Here is a 17,922-nt window from a genome sequence, read left to right as displayed (position 1 = left end):
AGGACATAGTAGATAATTCCCCAAGAGGAAATGTGGGGCTTAAAAAAACAGGAAAAAAAAAAAAAAAAGAAAGGGAGAGAAGAAAATGACAGTTGGGCAATTACAGATCAAAGAAACAACAGAAATTCAGCACTGGTTCTCATGGATACATCATCATCCAACCAAAATTGTAGTCATCCATTAAAAGTCATCGGCCCCGTTTGGCAATCCCTCCCTTCTGCCTCCCAGCAGAAATGACCCTACATGGGACATGCCTTCACACCCCGAGAAAAAAAAGGGCAATTGAGGAATTCTGTTTTGAGCTCAAATGTCCGCCACTGGCACCGTCTGTGATTTATGTTAATTAAGAAAAACCCAAAACTTTCAGAGTAAAGTTTTTGCAGTGTGGCAGTGTGTATCCCAAAGGAGGTCCTGGTCCCACAGCTTCCACAGACAAACAAATAGATCTTTTTGTCTCCTCGAGCTTTGAAATCCATGGGGTTTGATCCACAGCCTCATGACATAAAGCATAAGGGAAGGACAAGACCAAGACCTTGAAGTTTCTCGTTGGTCTCAGACAGTTGCACTAAAATAGAGACTGAAAGAACTGCTGACAAGAAAAGTCACTCCACATGGATACACACTTATCAGAAACCCCCCTACTCACCAGCCCCAGGGTCTCCCAACATGGCCAACGTGTTCATCTGCATGCTTTGGTCTCCTTCCTGCAGTGTCTTCTGGGATGTCAGAGCAGTGAAGTTGCCTCAAGCAGCAGATTAACGATGGCAGCAAATAGAATCATAGAATGGCTTAGGTTGGAGAGGGCCTTAAAGATCACCGAGCGAGCTGAGAGAACTGGGATGGCTCAGCCTGGAGAGGACGAGGCTCAGGAGAGACCATATGGCCCTCTACAACTGTCTGAGGTTGTGGTAAGGTGGGGATTGGCCTCTTCTAGGAAACGGCAATAGAATGAGAGGGAATGACCAGGGGAGGTTCAGGTTGGATGTTAGGTGGTGGAATGGGCTGTCCATGGAGGTGGTGGAGTCACCATTTCTGGGAGTGTCCAAGAAACGTGGAGATGCAGCACTGAGGGATGTGGCTCAGAGGACACTGGGGGGGGGAGGGGGTCACTGGTTGGACTAGATGATCTTAGAGGTCTTTTCCAACCATAACAATTCTATGATTCTTTTCTGTGTTTCTATGATCATGCCTAGATTTTGCTTACCCTCAAGGACATTCAAAGCATCTACTGCTGGTAGTGCAGCTCATACCCCAGACATTGCCCCTTAAGCATCCCAAAGTTCCATCAAGGCTCCCAAATCCTGATTTCCTCTCCCATTTTCCCTACTGTTTTGGAGCACAAGTGTGTCTTTATCCCACGTCCCCATATGTATCAGTCCACATACACAGATGAAAGTTGGACAGTGCTGCTCCTGGATTCATTCATTGCCACCCCGTGACTTGTCCTGAGAGATCCCAGCTTTACCCCACAACCTGCCCTCACCCACATGTGGTTATGTGGACATCCTTCCTACAAGCCCATTCTGGGAGGTAATCACTTTCTTTCTTATTCTCAGCTGATAAATCTTGTGTGCTTAAAGTTTGGTGTGACAAATATTAATGCAAAACTAAGTGTAGGTCGTCCATTTAGATCCCACTTTTTTATTTCCCTTTTGCATTTGGCATTGTTCCTCCCTCTTTAAAAACATTCCTGCACTGATTTCATTTTGTGGTAGCATCCAGCAGCAAGTTCAGCATGAGGCACGTGTCATGATGGAAAGCAGATGCTCCCCATGCCCAGGCATCACAACATATGGGTCAACCATGGGCTGTTCCCTAATTGCATTCATTTAAATTGACAGAAGGGCTCTTGGGATACTGTCCAGGTCTGAAACTAGAGGTGGTTTGGGAGTTCCTTCACTGTTATTCCTCTCCATTGAGCTGGCGAACATCTAGTAGATGATCACTGTCTAAAGCCTGATGCTAATGGAACATGCTCTTCTGAAGATGTGTGCTTTCTAGCACAGCAGAAGGTGAAAAGCACTGCATACTTTCTATGCCATCTTTGTGTTCCTCAGAGGCATCTTTAAAGTTCTGTTTGATGGAGGTTAAATGTGACCCACAGAGAAATGCTCATTTTTGTTTGCAATTAGACCAGGAATTTCTTCAGTTGCTCATTTGTCTCTTAATGAGTCAGCAAGGAGGAGATCACTACTAGGAAAGCACTTCATGCTTTTTGTATGTGCCTCTCACCTTCTGCTAATATCTGGGCAATTCTTTGGATCCTGCTGTGTTCTCCACCACTTTGCAGTATCTCTCAGAGTATTCTTCTTTTCCACCATTCATAATTCAGAATACATCAGCACGAGCGTTCTGTCAGTGAAGAGGAATCAACACCATAAAGGCATGACTCAGTTTACTTTGTTTAGGTCATTACACTGCAGAGAGGTGCTTAGATCGGAGAACATAGCCCAATGGTTTTGAGTATAAATGAAGAACAGATGCCCTGTGCCGTGCTTGATGACTACAACGTGACCAGTATTGAGTGAAGCTGCCCTGAAGGATCCAGCCATCCAAAATGTCACTGTTGTATTTTAGATTTTCTGTACGTTGTTCAGTGAATTGCTAAGCATTTTGCTCAGCCTTTCACACAGATGAACACAACCACAGATATGGATGAACACAACCACATGGATGAACACAACCCCAAAAATTAATGAGCTAAATCACAAAGGAAGATGAACACAACCACAGACGTGGATGAACGCGATCACAAGTACAGATGAACATGAACACACATGAACTCAACCACGACCACAGAACCCAGTTACTAAATCTCAATACAACATGAACTCCCAAGTCTGAACTGCACAGCACATGCCATCTGAAGACTTTTAAAATCATCCCCTCCAAATTTGTTCCAAGTTTTTCACCCTCCAGGGCATTGTTCCTTTCTTCCTCCTGCTTGCTTTGCCATATCCTGCTCTAGTTCAAGTTTCTCGTCACAAAGAATTTTGTCTCGGGAGACTTTCTAGCAATTTCTCTTGTCTGAGAAGGCTGGAGCGTTGAAGGCTGATGAGAGAGGACAGAGCACCACAGACTTCTATGCAGCCCAAATCTCTTTGTGTTAAATAAAACAAGCTGAGACATGGCAGGCAATGGGAAACATTGCTTTGATCAGAGAAGCTGCAGAGCTAGGACGGGTTGCCATCCTGGGACACGGGATTGCCCAAGGACAGACTGGGTGAATGGGGTGGGATTAGAAAGATACAGCAATCTGAGCATCCATTCATCGGGACAGAGAAAGATCTGGGCAGACCAAAGCTGTTGGTGGTGGTGATGTGCCACTGAGAGCTTACATACAAATCAGCTGGAGCTTGTTTCCTTGAACTCCCACTTCAGCACTTAGAGGCTTACTTCTGTGCCTAGACAGGCAGCTGGCTCTATCCCTGTTAGAGATGTTTAGGTTTCATTGCTGGAAACAGCAGAGGAAAAACCCAAACGATAATGTTTTTATTAAGAAGGTGAGAAATGCTGTCAACATTCAGCTATGAAGTGGGTGGTTTATCAGCATGGAGAGAGGCTGAACCCCCATATTCCCACCGAGACACCTCTCCCATAGACAGCGCTCGTGTCATAGCTCCAGAGCACCTGCCAAAGCACCAAACTTCATCCAGTGTCTAAACAACTTCATCCAGTGTCTAAATGAAGCTGGGAAAACTGTTCTTAACAACACTGCCTCATTTTGCACGCCTATGGGGAAGCACCAAATCCAAATGGGAGAGTTCAGACTTGCTATGGTAGGAAAGCTGTGAGCTATCAGCCTGGTAAGAATTCAAATCATGGTGCTGACACCAGGCAGTAATAATAATAAGTAATATTACTGGAAATTGCAGCAGGAAGGGAAGGAGGGAAGATTCTGCTCCTGCCATCAGCATCAGCAAGTGATGAAACCTGCACCTGATAGCAGATTTTATTGCTAACTTCAGGATTCTGCATATGACAGTGCTGTATTTGCTGAGAAGGTGGGTGCACAGAGAAGGTGCCTGGTGGGTGCACAGGGATGGAGACACATAGCCCCAGGAATGACAGCAGTGACATGAAAGGCACAGAGAGACAAGTGCTCTGAGACTGAACTGCCGAGGGGATATTCTGTCCCATATGGTGTCATGTGAGGAGCTGCCATCCTTTTTTCCCTCTCTTTCTTTTTTCTATTGTAGTGAAATGCGTTTATCTGTGAAATGAAGCGGCTCATGTATAGCAGTGCAACACTCATGGATCATCCCTGTGGGAAGGAAAACCTCAAAGAAATAGCCCACAAGCATTGAGCAAGGCAGCCCACAAAAGGGATGGTCCTGCTATCAACAAGAAGGTCATAGATGAGTCTGGGAGCTGTCACAGCAGAATAACATGTCTGCAAGTACAAGTTGCTCAGGAAGAAGGACATGGGAGAGTCCAGCTGCCCATGGTCCTCATAGTGATGGTGTTGAGCAGGGTTCCACAAATGGTAGTGGCAGAGAAGAGTGGGCAGAATAGGAGCGTGCTTTTGCCACTGCCTCATCTTGCTTGAGTCCAAGGGGGATGAACTCCATCACAGTGGATTTGTTCTCTATTGACACCAAGTGAACAGGGCCTGAAGCAAAGAAAGGAGCTGCCAGCAGTGGTGTTCGATGCGGGACGTTGTCCATACACAGACATATCCATCACTCATAGGCTGAATATGAATCATTCTTCCTCTAATGCCTTTTGGGGACAGTTTCCATTTAAAATCAATGCTTCCCTTGGGAATAGCAGCTGCTGTCCAACTCGGGATGCGTTACTGAAGCACATAACAGAAAGCTCAGACTGTTTATCTGAGTACAGTGGTAGAAACAGCACCTTCAAGAATCCTCCTTCTCATTTCACATTTTCTAAAAAAGACTATTAGCTCCCCTCAAGACCTACTTTTGACCATGATGTCAATTTGGAAACCATAAGTTGACCAAAAGGGATGGTGTAGCTATAACCCAACTCCACCATTTTAGGTGTGTCCCAAAGAAGGTCCCAGCTCAAAGAAATGTACTTTCCTTCTCAGTCCTCCAGCATGATGCAGCAGCTCCTGGTTGTCTGTCTGACTGTGATACATGCAGTGCAGGACTCTTTAACCTCTGAGTGCATTTGGCACCATGACTGTGGGGGAAGTGACATGCAGCCAAAACCACCAAATAACACAAAGGGTAAAGAAACTGCAGTGGAGGTTCCTTCTGAATCATACAACAGACCTCACAAAAGTCTGCTTCAAAAGGCAGAATTTCACGGTTGTGCTTGAGCAGAACCAAGTTAGAAAACCCACACAGTTTGCATTTGTCAGACCCTACGCCTTCACCTGCTCCTCTGATGACCTCTTCTGACTGCTTCCATCCAAATGGCCCAGCTGCACGTTGCTTCTTAGACCTCCAATACTACAAAATATGGCAGCTGGAAGGAGCAGCCCGCCTCTATCTGTGCTTCTCATCTTCCTGCAGGACCCAACTTGCAGTGCAAATCTCCACTGCAAGATGGGAAAACTGGCGGAAATATTTCAAATAATGCAGGAAAAGCACAAGAGTGCCAGGAGCAATGGGATCCCAGAAGCACACAAAGATTTCTTTGTCAGGAGTTATCAGTGGGCAAGGAGATAGAAGTGTACAACAGATTGTAGTGAGGGCAGTGCTGGAGTGTGGTCACCTCGACTGGAAGTGTTTGTGGTTCAAATAAACCTCACAGCTGTCCATGTTCAAGAGTTTTATTTTTTGCTTTGCTCCTGTAGTAAAGGAATCCCATACACACTTTCAGTCCTAACAATATTTCTTACTCCTTATTACCTTGTTCTTACCACTGCATGCTAACAGAACAAGTCAGCATCACCACTGTGCTATGAGCTGTCATCCCTTGGACATCCAGTCTGTACAAATTTGGAAGGAAAAATTAAAAAGAAGTAAAGCAGGAAATTCAAATTTTAGAAAGGTTTGTGGTTAGCCCTTGCTACTTAGTGGGTATTTTTACTTGGCCAACGCAAAATGCAGAGCTGTTCTGTCTTTCAGGCTCTTATAAGGTTCCTTAGCAACATGTAGAGGAGTAAGTGTTATTTGCAGTGACACTTTCTGAAAGGGATGAACTTTTTTGTTCAGCAGTACCCAAAAGTGGAACATCCAGAATACTCCTGGTGTTGTTCATCACAAAGCAATTAAAAAAAAAAAAATTATTAAGTTATAACCCCCTGCTTGGGCTAGGAACACCTGGTAACCTTAATCCCACTTATATTGGGGTGCTGGTAACCTTAAATCCCACTTGTGTTGGGGTGTTAAGCCGCTGCAGCTCATCACTTTGTGACAGCTTTGGTCTTTCTTCCTTACATCTTTCCTCTTCCCAGCAGTAGGTGTACCAGCTGTTCCCATGCACAATGTGCCCCTTCCCTGCTGTTGGTGTGTAAATGTGGGTAGGAATCACCTCGTCTGTGGGAATGGTTTCCAAACCACTGACAATGCCTTCCTTGGCAGTTACTTCATTTTCTGCAGTCAGCAAGACATCTTGCAGTAGATCTGTGACTTTGTGTTAGTCCATAATTAAAATAATTATCTGAGCTAGAGCTGAAGAGTAGAGATGGTGGTGGGAAGGGTGGCATCAGTGCTACGTGAGGTACTGAGGAAAAGAGCTGGTGCACTGCAAAGGAAAGGAAAAAGCCTTCATTCCCATCACCTCCCTCAGCAAATGACCCTGCTGGCACCTCACGTCAGAGCTTTAATTGAGAGCCCATTGAGATCCTACAGCATGCTCAATATTTCTGGTAGTGTTTATCTATTTGCTGGTGTTTCAGGTGGTGCGCGGGAGCCCCACTGGGAGCCTGTGCTCATGGACAAGAGAACAGACAGGAAATGTCAACTTGCCACACGGTTTACAGTGTCCTCCAAACCAAAAGATGAGCCTTCAGTGTGAGTGAACAGCAAGCTTTTATTCAAAGGGCGTTTTTGTGGAAAAGCTGACCAAATAAATCATCATGAAAGATCCTTTGGGAAAACTGGCCACGGTTCTACACCTTTCCCTCTTCACTTTCTACTCTTCTACCCCACAATTTTCTCATGGCACTCTTTACCTCTTTATTCCTCAGGGTGTAGATGAGGGGGTTCAGCATGGGGGTGATGATGGTGTAAAACAGTGCCACGATCTTGTCCTCCGAGAGGTCACTGGATGGGCGTATGTAGGTGAACGTGCACGGCCCGAAGAACAGAACCACCACTGTGATGTGGGACCCACAGGTGGAGAGCGCCTTGCGCCGTCCTTCAGATGTGTGACTTCTCAAGGAGACCAAGATCACTACGTAAGACACCACCAGGATGAAGAAAGAGCTCAGACATATCATCCCGCTGTTGGCGATGACGATGACACCGACGGCGTAGGTGTCGGCGCATGCCAGCCGTAGCAGGGGGTGGACATCACAGAAGTAGTGGTCAACTTTGTTGGGGCCACAGAAGGGGAGCCGAGCGGTCAGAAAAGTCTGCACGACGGAATGCACACAGCCTCCCAGCCACGAGCCCACCACCATGCGGCCGCACGCGCGCCTGGTCATCAGCGTGGTGTAGTGGAGAGGTCTGCAGATGGCCGTGTAGCGATCGTAGGCCATCACTGTGAGGATGAAGATCTCCGTGCAGCCAAAGAAATGGACCCCGAAGAGCTGTGCCATGCAGCCCACAAAGGAGATGGTTTTGTTTTCCACGAGGAAGTCAGCAATCATTTTGGGAGCTGTGACGGAGGAGTAACAGATGTCTACAAAGGACAGGTAGCAAAGGAAGAAGTACATGGGGGAGTTCAGGTGCTGGCTGCTAATCACGGTGACAATAATGAGCAGATTTCCCGCCACGTTAATTGTATAGAAGCAAAGAAACATCACAAAGTACACCTCCTGCACACCTTGACTCTCAGAGAGGCCGATGAGAATGAACTCCTTCACACCGCTTGCATTCCCCACATTGGTCAGTTGGGCAGCCATACACAACACACAGCCTGTGCACATGGAAAAGCAAGGATACGTGATTTGTCATCATCGTCATCACTAATAACAAATTCTGTACCAGAGACTAGGAAGCACGTAGGATTACTATTAACCCGTCAAAATGATTGCTTTCCCTATTTTTTTCCCCTGGGTATTTCGTTCTCCTCGAGTGGAACTTTGGCCGTGGCTGTCACCGTGCTCCTTCATCCTGGTCCTTTGGGGTTGTGAAGGACTGAGCCTACCTTGCACTACAGGAAGGACAGTGTGAGGCACAACAAGGGTGCAGGGCAGGATGTTTTCCCCCATTATAGGCCAAGGTTATGATTACAACCCTTATAAGGAGAATGCCTTCATGAGGACCTGGAAATATCATTTGGAATTCTGATATATTCTGTAAGTATAAATGATCTTTGAATTGTTGTTTAGAAGGGAAATGAAACTACACTGAGGAAAAAAAAATCTCTCTTACATACACACATTTTGGGGGAAATAAGATTGCAATGTCATGGGCTGAAAAAATGAGTTATGGGGAAGTTATCTGTCATGGAGAAAACATTAAAAAAACTATTTAGTCACGTACCACTTCAGTATTTATCTTACTCTAAATCTCAGTATTTATCTTGCTTCTTATGAGGAAGGAGGGATGAAAGCATCTTTTCAAACCATCTGACCCAGCACTGCGTGCATTTCACCTACTGCTGAGTTCTGACGTGCTCTGGGGGGCATTATCACAGGTTCATGTCTGCTTAATGGTCAGGACAGATCCCTCTGTAGAGGCAGAGTAGCTAAACTGGACTCCTTTACAGAATCACTTCTTTTTCCACTGACCAGGAGAGGTTCAACCATCGCCAGGTAAAGCTAACTTCAGAGAAATAGCCATTTTCATGCCCTGGAAGTCACCCACTGGAAATCACTGATGCCACTCTATTATTTGTGTTGTGGTTGAATTCCATGTTCGTAGGCATCTGTAAATCTCTGCAGTTTCTCTTTCCAGAAGGTGGGGCTCCTTTGCTTCAGTTGCTTCCAACCATTGCCCCCCAGTAGGAAAGAAGTAAACTTCATCTTTAAAAAGGCATTAATATTTCCAGCTCCATCAGAGTTCCTTTAGCCCTAGAAACCAATAGATGCAAAGTCTTCATGGAATTTACCCAGAAATAGGCATTCTTAGAAGCAAATTATTGCCTAAATTAGATGCATTTTAGTTTGCTGACATTCCTAAGTCAGCTGGTGTTCAAAATGACCATTAAACCACAATTAGTTCTCCCTGAGTGTGCAGGTGATCCCTGAGCAGAGAACAGCCCCCAGAGAACACCCCTTCAAGAATCTTTTCCGGGTCTTCATTGGTGTATGATGTAATTCAACCAACTACAAAACAATAAAAAGAAACAGCATGGAACTGCTAACGTTTCAGAAAGGATTAAAAATTTTTACCTTCTCCTTATGGCATGCATTCTTCCCTAAAACCTTATGTGATTCATGAGCAACAAAAGGACAAAACAAAATGGTCTGAGCAGGGTTGCAGAACTAGCCCTGCATGTGCATGGCTCTGGTGAGAGATGGCAGAGTTAAACTCTTAAACTGTTGTGAAAGTTGCTTTTTTTGTTTTCACATCTGTTTGAGGAAAAGGGAGAAAGGGGAAAGAAGGGAAGGGAGAAGGAGGAAGGGGAAAAAGGGGAAAGAGAAGGGGAACGGGGGACAAAAAGGAAGGGGAAGGGAAGGAAAGGGGAAGGGAAGGGAAGGGGAAGCGGAGGGGAAACGGAGGGAAAGGGGAGGGGAAGGGGAGGGGAAGGGGAGGGGAGAGGCAAAGGGGAGAGGGGAGAGGGGAAAGGGGAGAGGGGAAAGAGGAAAGAAAAGTAAGCAAAAAGCTGTAAAACTTACCTCTTCTGTATTTGCAGGTCTAATTTTTTTGTGGAAGAGCTGTACGATTTTATCTCCTCAGGATCTGCATTCCCCAGTGGGGATGTAGGGCACAGGCTTTAGAAGAAAAGTCGAATGTAAAGCTTCCAACACTTGCTCTGTATAATCCTGTCCAATTCTGTCTAGCCTACGTGAGCCTATTCTCTGCCTATGTGAGAACTACTCTGCCTGGATAATGGGTGCACAGAGCGGTGTGTTCACAGCCCCACAGCAGAAAGCAGCTCTGAGAAGAAAACCATTTAAATACCTCTCTTCAACCCTCTCCAAGGAAATCTCTCACCTGAAGGGCTCTTGGGGCCAGAGGAGGGAGGAGGGAAAGGAGGGGGCAAAGGAGGCGTGAATTCTGTCCTGACTGAGAAGTTTGAGTAAATATATTTTAAAGATAAAGTCATCACTCAGCTGTATGGTTTTCCAAAGGGTAGGGGGGCATTAGATCCACTGCTTTGGCTTTCAAGCCAAATTTCTCTGAATGAAATCTAGCACTTCTAGAGATGTCTGTTGTAAGATGTGCTGTCCTCTCGGGGACATGAAGAGCTCTCTGTCAAAGAAACATCTGTATTTGGAAGAAAGTTATCTGGGTTGACACATCTTTCAATCAAGTAGGACCTCATCTGTCTTAACATCTGCAGTCACAGCTCTGCCTGTGAAACAAAACACGGTAGGACAAATGGATGCAATAGTTCAGGGTCAGGGCAACCAACCAACTCCAGGTCATCACTGCTCTGGAGAGTGCAGTTCTTCTCTTAGGGCCAGGTGTTGGGAAAATCAGCAGTGCATGGAAGTGGGCTGTTAACTCTTTAACCCCCAGTGCTTTACATGATGATATGATGTGGAATGCTGATAACAAAAATCATAAAACCATGACATTCCACCCCGTATTCCACATCACTACCTCCTGCTTAATATATATACAAATATACAAACAAACAGTAGCTAATATTCATTACACAAACACGTCTATATATATACATGGAATTACTGACTGCACTCCCCCAGCATCAAATTCCCTTGTGGTACACCCTGAACATCCCCATTTATCTCCATCACCCACCAAGTGCACCCAGGTCCCTGGGCAAAAACATTTCCACAGAGAGGTTTTCCCTTTCCAGAGGCTGGAAGGGTCCAAACCGCTTTTCCCAACATGCTTTTTGCATGTACCACAGGGACCTTGTCTCCCTCTACAGCATGTAGGGAGCTGGATTGGGTAGGACTGTGTTGGTTGCTTGATCCTTGAGTGTTGACCAACCAAGTGACTTCTGCCAGATACTTCTCCCAGTGCTTAAATGTTCTGCCACCCATTGCTTTCAACGTGGTTTTTAACAACCCGTTGTGGCATTGGATTTTACCAGAGGCTGGTGCATGATAGGGGATATGATAAATCCACTCAATGCCATGATCTTTGGCCCAAATATCCACAAGAGAGTTTTTGAAATGAGTCCCATTATCAGACTCAGTTCTTTCCGGGGTGCCATGTTGCCACAGGATTTGCCTCTCCAGACCCAATATGGTGTTTTGGGCGGTAGCATGGGGTACTGCATATGTTTCAAGCCACCCAGTGGTTGCCTCCAGCATGGTGAGCACATACCGCTTACCATTGCGAGATCGTGGCAAGGTGATAGAATCAACCTGCCTCAACTCCCTATATTTGTGCTTTTGCCATCGCCCTTCCCGCCAGAGAGGTTTCATCCTCTTGGCTTGCTTAATTGTGGCGCATGTGTCACAGTCATGAATAACCTGTGCAATAGCATCCATAGTTAAGTCCAGCGCTCGGTCTCCAGCCCACTTACGTGTTGCATCTCTTCCTTGATGGCCCAAGGTCTCATGGGCCCACCGAGCTAGAAATAATTCACCCTTGTCCTGCCAGTCCAGGTCTGTTTGAGCCACCTCAATCCTGGCAGCTCAATCTACCTGACGGCTATTTCATTGTTCTTCTGTAGCCCTTGGCAAATGATTGGGCTGTGTTTCCACCACTGGGGCAAATGACTTCACTGAATACCGAATGCCCTTCCAGGTGAAAGCAAACTGTGACCTACATTCTGTGCTCAAAGGAATGGAAAAGAAGGCATTAGCAATGTCAGTGGTGGCACAACACTTGGCTGCTTTAGACACCAGTTCATGCTTGACATCTTTTTTTATTTTTTTTTTAACCTAGCATTTTCAGAAGCAAAGCACGACTCTAAAGAAATGCAAAGTGTACAGAAACACGAAGGTCACTCTTTTCAAAGCTATTGTTGTGCAGTCCTTGAGCAAAGGAAGGAGAGCGATTCCCCGAGAAGATGAACAGCAATTCCTCGAGTAGATGATCAGAAGTTTGACGCATCCACCAACACTTACATCCTCCCACAAAACACCATTTCTTCCCAATTACAAAACCACAAAAGCATTTGTTGGCAGTGACATCATCATGGGAACCATCAATATTTGCATGTTTAGAATCATTTAACTCATATGCAATCTAACTAATTTATATCCACATTAAATAAAAGAAAAAACTTAGAAAGTAGTGAACGCAGCCATTCCCATATCTGTTCTAGAAGAGATCTTCTGCTCTGCTGCTCCTGGGAGCCACCTCAGGAGTGCACACCCTGTAGATAAGAAATAAACCTGCTTGGGACCCCTCAGCTGCTGATGCGTATCTGCACACATGCTGTGCTGCTCCATATCTCGGAATAAGATTCCTTCTTCCCCACATCCAGCCACAGACTCGTTCTCAGAGCGGCGAGCTCATCAGAGCGGCGAACCCGGTCCTCCATCCTCTGCAGTTCTTCTGCCACCCTCTCCCTCTCAGCCTCCCACTCCTGCTCAGCCTGCTCATATCCACGAATCCGATCCTCCATCTGCCGCAGTCTTTCCGCCTCCCTCTCCCTCTCAGCCTCCCTCTCCTGCTCAGCCTTCTTGTTCTGGGCTTGCAGATCTGTGGGAGAAGTAGAGTTTACTGCACATGAGGAGCGGGCCCCCAGCACCCTGGCAGTGCTGTCCCTGCCCCAGCCCCCAGCTCTCCCAGAGGTGCTAGCATTTCTCCAATACAGACGTTACGTTTGATCCACTCATCCTTCTCCATCAGGGCACGGTCTGTGCTGCAGATGCTCCTGGCGAAAGGCTCCACATTCCGAAGGAACTCCTGCAGCACAGCATCTGCCTGTGGGGCAACGGGAGTGTGGCAGTCAGGGGGGGAGGTGGTGATGCTGGGCAGGGGCTGCTCCTCTTCCCACCTTCACCCCTTTGCCCGGCAATGCCCGGTACTGCTCCACCAGCGCCTGCTGGTCCCCAAGGAACAGCCAGTGATCCCCCGGCACGAAGTAGACACCGTCACCGATGCGTTGCTCCATCTCACTGCGGAGCTCCTGCAGTGCAGCCGTGCACTTCTCATGGGACGCCTCTTCATTGTGGCTGCAGAACTGCAGCCTGGCTGCCTCCACCTGCAGCTGTGTGGGGGGACGCGAGGGGCAGGAATCAGCCGGGGAAACGGGGGCAGGAAGGAGCGGCACAACACAGCGCCGATGGGGGATGCAGAGCCAAGCACGGTGCCGCGGAGCAGCGCTGGCCAAACCGCGCAGCGCCCACCAGAAGCTCCGCACGGAAGCGCTCGACGTCGGCCGTGATCACCCGTTCTGCAAAGAGCTGCAGTGTCTCCCTCTGGCACTGCTCGTGCCATGGGCAGCTCTGCCTGCTGCTCCATCAGCTCCTGGTACAGAACCGCAGCTTCCCGCACCGCCGCTGAGTTGTGCAGCTCCGCCAGGGCCGTCACCACGCTCTCCAGGCACAGCACGGCCCCGCTCTGGATGGCATCCACGTAGGTCACAGCCAGAGTTCCCAGCACTGCCATGGGGGGAGGGGATGAGAGGTCTCTCTGTTTTGGCCCTGGGTGCAGCCATAGCCCTGCTGCCCCTCCCAGCATCCCCAAGTGCTTCTCCTGCTCCTTCCCTCCCAACCTAGCCCAACGCACAGGAGCCCCAAACAGAGGCAGAAAAGCTCCTGCACGCCCCACTGCCAAGAGAGCATCACTCACTCTCCCCGCTCACTTTGCAGACACTGGGGATGGTCTTTGGTGGAGAGCTCAGCCAGATGTAGCTGCAGAATTCCTCCAGCTGCTGCAGGAACTCGGGGTCCATCCTATCATCCGGGAGCTCCTCCAGGCGGGGCAGATCCCTCTTGCTGGCAGGTTGGTCGAAAATGAAGCACCTTCTCTCAGGGAAGAATTGTCGGATGCATTCCCACAGGCAGTCATAGTGTTCGGCCTCCGGGCTGCTGCCTGCAGGACAGAACAACCACAGCTCAGCTCTCTGCTGCCTTCCAGCTTCAGCGCATTCTCCAAGTATTCGTCCTCGGAGAGCTCCTGCCCATCCACCTCCAATTGCAGCGTGAAATCCCGCACAGCCCACACAAAGGTTGAGAAGAATGGGGCCAACCCAGTGGCAGCAGGTGGTTGGGTTCCGCTCTCCCCGGGGCTCTTTGTCAGCTTCACGCACTCTGCCAGCGTCAGCACGTAGCTGTGGGGCTGCATAAGGAAAACGAGATCTTGGCTCTGCCTGCAACACAGGACCCCGAGCAGCTCCTGTGCACCACAGGGATGTGGATGCCCCTCAAGCAGGCAGCTCTCAGAGGAGCTGTGTCGTGCAAAGCCCACCGCCCAACGGGAACAAAGCGGGGAACCCCCACGGCCACCAAGGATACTGCAGGTTCTCCAGGGCCTGCTGGTCAATGGTGCCCTTGCTGTTGTAGATCAGGGTGCTGGAGAGCAGCACGGCCAGCACGAAGATCCACGTGTCGTTCTTGGTGTCCCCCTGCAATGCACCCCCCCAGTGTGTCCCCCTCCAGCAGAGCAGTGCAGGGGGTGAGCGAAGCCCCGCGCTCTGAGCAGCGATGGCCAAGAGCTCAGATGTGAGGACGCCCAACCACCCGACCCCACCGCACTGCTGTGCTGGAGCCGGTGCAGGCAGCTCTCCCCACAGCTCCGCATGCACTGGGGCTGCATGGGGGGAAGGTGCTGCTTTTCCTGACCTTCTGCACGTCTCCCAGCCCTTCGGTGTCCAGCAGCACCAGCGTGTGTTTGGGCTGGAGGGGATGAGGCACACACCACATCCAGATTCCTTTGGTGTGCGCCTGCACGCTGGAGCCCAGGGAGAAACCTGCGTGGGGGACGTGGGATTTGACAGCATGAAACGCTGAGGAGGAGAATCCCAGTAGCAGGGCTACACGGGGTCAGCGATGCCCATCCCACACCTTCCCTCACCCGTCCTCCTCCCGGCCAGCTGGTTCATCAGGTAGGATTTGCCGCTGCGGTACAGCCCGGTGATGGCCACCACCACCACGGGCTGTGTGATGTTGGCCAACACCTGCAGGGCGTCCTGCCGCACCACCAGCCCCTGCCCTGCATGGTTCTCAACGAGGCAGATGGGCTCCTCCATCTCCACCACCGACGCTGCGGATGTCAGGGCTGCCATCACAGCCTGCAGTGGGAACGGCGAGACTTTGTGACGGGGCACCGGCAGCCGGCAGCCATGCTCCGATTCACCCCGCTTTGCGTCTCCAAGCACAGCATTCCTTGCTCCTGCTCCTTTCCAGAGCTTCTTTGCTTCTCTGTTTGCTCCTTCCTGGGCAGCACACTCCAAAGACAATCATGACCTTGGCCCCTTCCCACCTGCAGCCCCACAGCTCTGCAGCACCGGGCTGTGTGCCTGCCTCACACCCTGCAGTCTCAACCTCTTCACCTCCCGTCCGAGGCGCAGTAGGTGAGGCAGAGTGAAAGGCAGATAAGGGAGAGGACTTTGCCTGCAGCCCAGCCTGGAACCCCTGCCCAACCCCAATATCTGTTGGGACGGTTTGGTGGGAACTTGGGGTGGGGTGGGGGGAGGTTGGAGTTATTCAGGGAGGGGAGGAAGGGGTCTGGCAGCCTCATGCACAGTGCTGCACTTCTGCTCAGGGCTGTGCTTGCTTTGCCGAGCATCACCCAGCGATGATTGCTGAACAATCAGCAATGCAGAGCAGAGCTCCATGCACCCACCTCACCAGGCACCAACGGTCACTGAATGCACCGAACCCAGCTCAGCCCTCCGTACCCCTGTGCCTTCTCAGCCTGCGGCAGCACAGCAGGCAATAAGGGGCGGCTTTGGTGCTGTGCAAAGAGGTGCATCCCTTCCCCACCCCGCGTTGGGTCCTCACAGCCCCAGCATCACCCCTCTGCACCCCTCCATTCCCCTTCCTGTCCCCAAGAGTTTCCTCAGGTGAGGTTTTTCTTCCCTATTCCATCGAGCACGGATGTGCCCCCCTCAACCCCCCGAGCAAGGCTCCCTCTGCCCTCCCTCTGCAGCCCCCTACTTACACCCAGCCCCGGCCACTCACCACAGCAGGACTCTGCAGCACTGGGCTATGGGGTTGTTTATACCCTGCGGCTTCAAGCCGTTTTCCTCCCATTCCGGGAAATGGCAATGAGTCAGAGCAGAAGTGAAAGTGAAAGTGAATGAGAGTGGATACAACGTTGTCCCGAAGCAGCCTGCTGGCTCCCATCCGTGCAGCTCTGCTCTGTGGCATTTGTTCTCATGGGAGACTTCAACTTCTCTGACATATGTTGGAAGTATAATACAGCACAGAGGAAGCAGTCCAGGAGGTTTCTAGAGTGCATGGAAGATAGCTTCCGCATGCAACTGGTAGGAGAACCTACCAGGGGTGGTGCCCTGCTAGACCTGATCTTTGCTAACAGAGAAGGACTGGTGGGAGAAGTGAAGGCTGGGGACCATCTTGGGCAGAGCGACCATGGAACTGTACAATTCTCTATTCTTGGAGGTGTCAAAAGAGTGACCAGCAAAACTACTTTCTTGAACTTCCAGAGGGTGGACTTTGATCTGTTCAGGGCGCTTGCAGCACGGGTTCCTTGGGAGTCGCTTCTTAAGGGTAAAGGGGTCCAGGAAGCCTGGACACTCCTCAAGACGGAAATCTTAAAGGCACAAGAACAGGCTGTCCTGAGTGCCGTAAGACGAGCCGCAGGGGGAGACGACCGGTGTGGATGAGCCAGGAACTACTGTTGAGACTCAGGGAGAAAAAGAGAGTCTATGTCCTCTGGAAGAAGGGAGAAACTAGTTGGGGAGATTACAAGGAAGTAGCTAAGATATGCAGGGAGGACGTTAGGAAGGCAAACTTGAACTCAGATTGGCCACTGCAGTAAAAGACAATAAAAAATCCTTTTCTAAATATATCAGCGGCAAAAGAAGAACCAAGGACAATCCTCATCCTTTACTTGATGCAGCAGGGAATGTGGCCACTGAGGACAAGGAGAAGGCTGAGGTCCTCAAAGCCTTCTTTACATCTGCCTTTAATAGCCAGACCAGTTATCCTTTGGGCTTTTTATGTCCTGATCTGGAAGTCTGGGACACTACTCAGAAAGCACCCCCAGCGATTCAGGTGGAGACAGTCAGAGAGCGCCTCCTCCATCTGGACTGTCACAAGTCCATGGGACTGGATGGCTGCACCCTTGGCTGCTGAGGGAGCTGACGGAGCTGACTGCTGAGCCGCTCTCGGCTATTATCAGCGCTCCTGGTTAACTGGAGAGGTCCCAGAGGATTGGAGGCTTGCTGATGTGACTCCCATCTTCAAGAAGGGCTGTAGGGAGGATCCGGCGAACTATAGGCCTCTCAGCCTGTCCTCGGTACCAGGGAAAGTAATGGAGCAAATCATCTTGGGTGAGATCGCACGGCATGTGCGTGGTGTCCAGGGGAACAGGCCCAGCCAGCACGGGTTCATGAAAGGCAGGTCGTGCTCGACCAACCTCATCTCCTTCTACAACTGGGTGACCAGACTGATAGATGAGGGAAAGGCTGTCGATGCAGTCTACCTAGACTTCAGCAAAGCCTTTGACACGGTCTCTCACAGTATCCTTCTGTGGAAACTGGCTGCCCATGGCTTGGACAGTTTTACCCCCCGTTGGATAAGGAACTGGCTGGAGGGCCGTGCTCAGCGGGTGGTGGTCAATGGAGTTAATCCAGCTGGAGACCCGTTTCAAGTGGTGTCTGTCCCCCAGGAGT

The 17,922-nt window shown here is 49.6% G+C and overlaps 1 protein-coding gene and 1 pseudogene across 2 annotated transcripts; both read right to left on the bottom strand.

The window, feature by feature from the left end:
- Nucleotides 1-7,024: 7,024 nt before the first annotated feature.
- On the bottom strand, nt 7,025-8,321 carry LOC149913832 (olfactory receptor 4S2-like). Its single transcript, XM_090128583.1, has one exon. The coding sequence runs from the start codon at nt 8,006-8,008 to the stop codon at nt 7,028-7,030; it is 981 nt and encodes a 326-aa protein (XP_089984709.1). The 5' UTR covers nt 8,009-8,321; the 3' UTR covers nt 7,025-7,027.
- Nucleotides 8,322-12,027: 3,706 nt separating this feature from the next.
- LOC116238959 (guanylate-binding protein 1-like) lies at nt 12,028-16,398 on the bottom strand (annotated as a pseudogene). Its single transcript, XR_016460941.1, has 11 exons — nt 16,247-16,398; nt 15,138-15,354; nt 14,906-15,033; nt 14,579-14,688; nt 14,192-14,394; nt 13,914-14,156; nt 13,469-13,723; nt 13,117-13,329; nt 12,941-13,043; nt 12,609-12,818; nt 12,028-12,489 (listed from the first exon to the last, which is right to left on the bottom strand). The product of XR_016460941.1 is annotated as a guanylate-binding protein 1-like (transcript).
- Nucleotides 16,399-17,922: the final 1,524 nt, after the last annotated feature.

This window comes from Phasianus colchicus, chromosome 34 (assembly GCF_987193195.1).
Source record: "Phasianus colchicus chromosome 34, bPhaCol1.hap1.1, whole genome shotgun sequence".
NCBI lineage: Eukaryota > Metazoa > Chordata > Aves > Galliformes > Phasianidae > Phasianus > Phasianus colchicus.
Note: the sequence above shows the minus strand (reverse complement) of the source record. Positions and strands in the feature narration are given on the sequence as shown.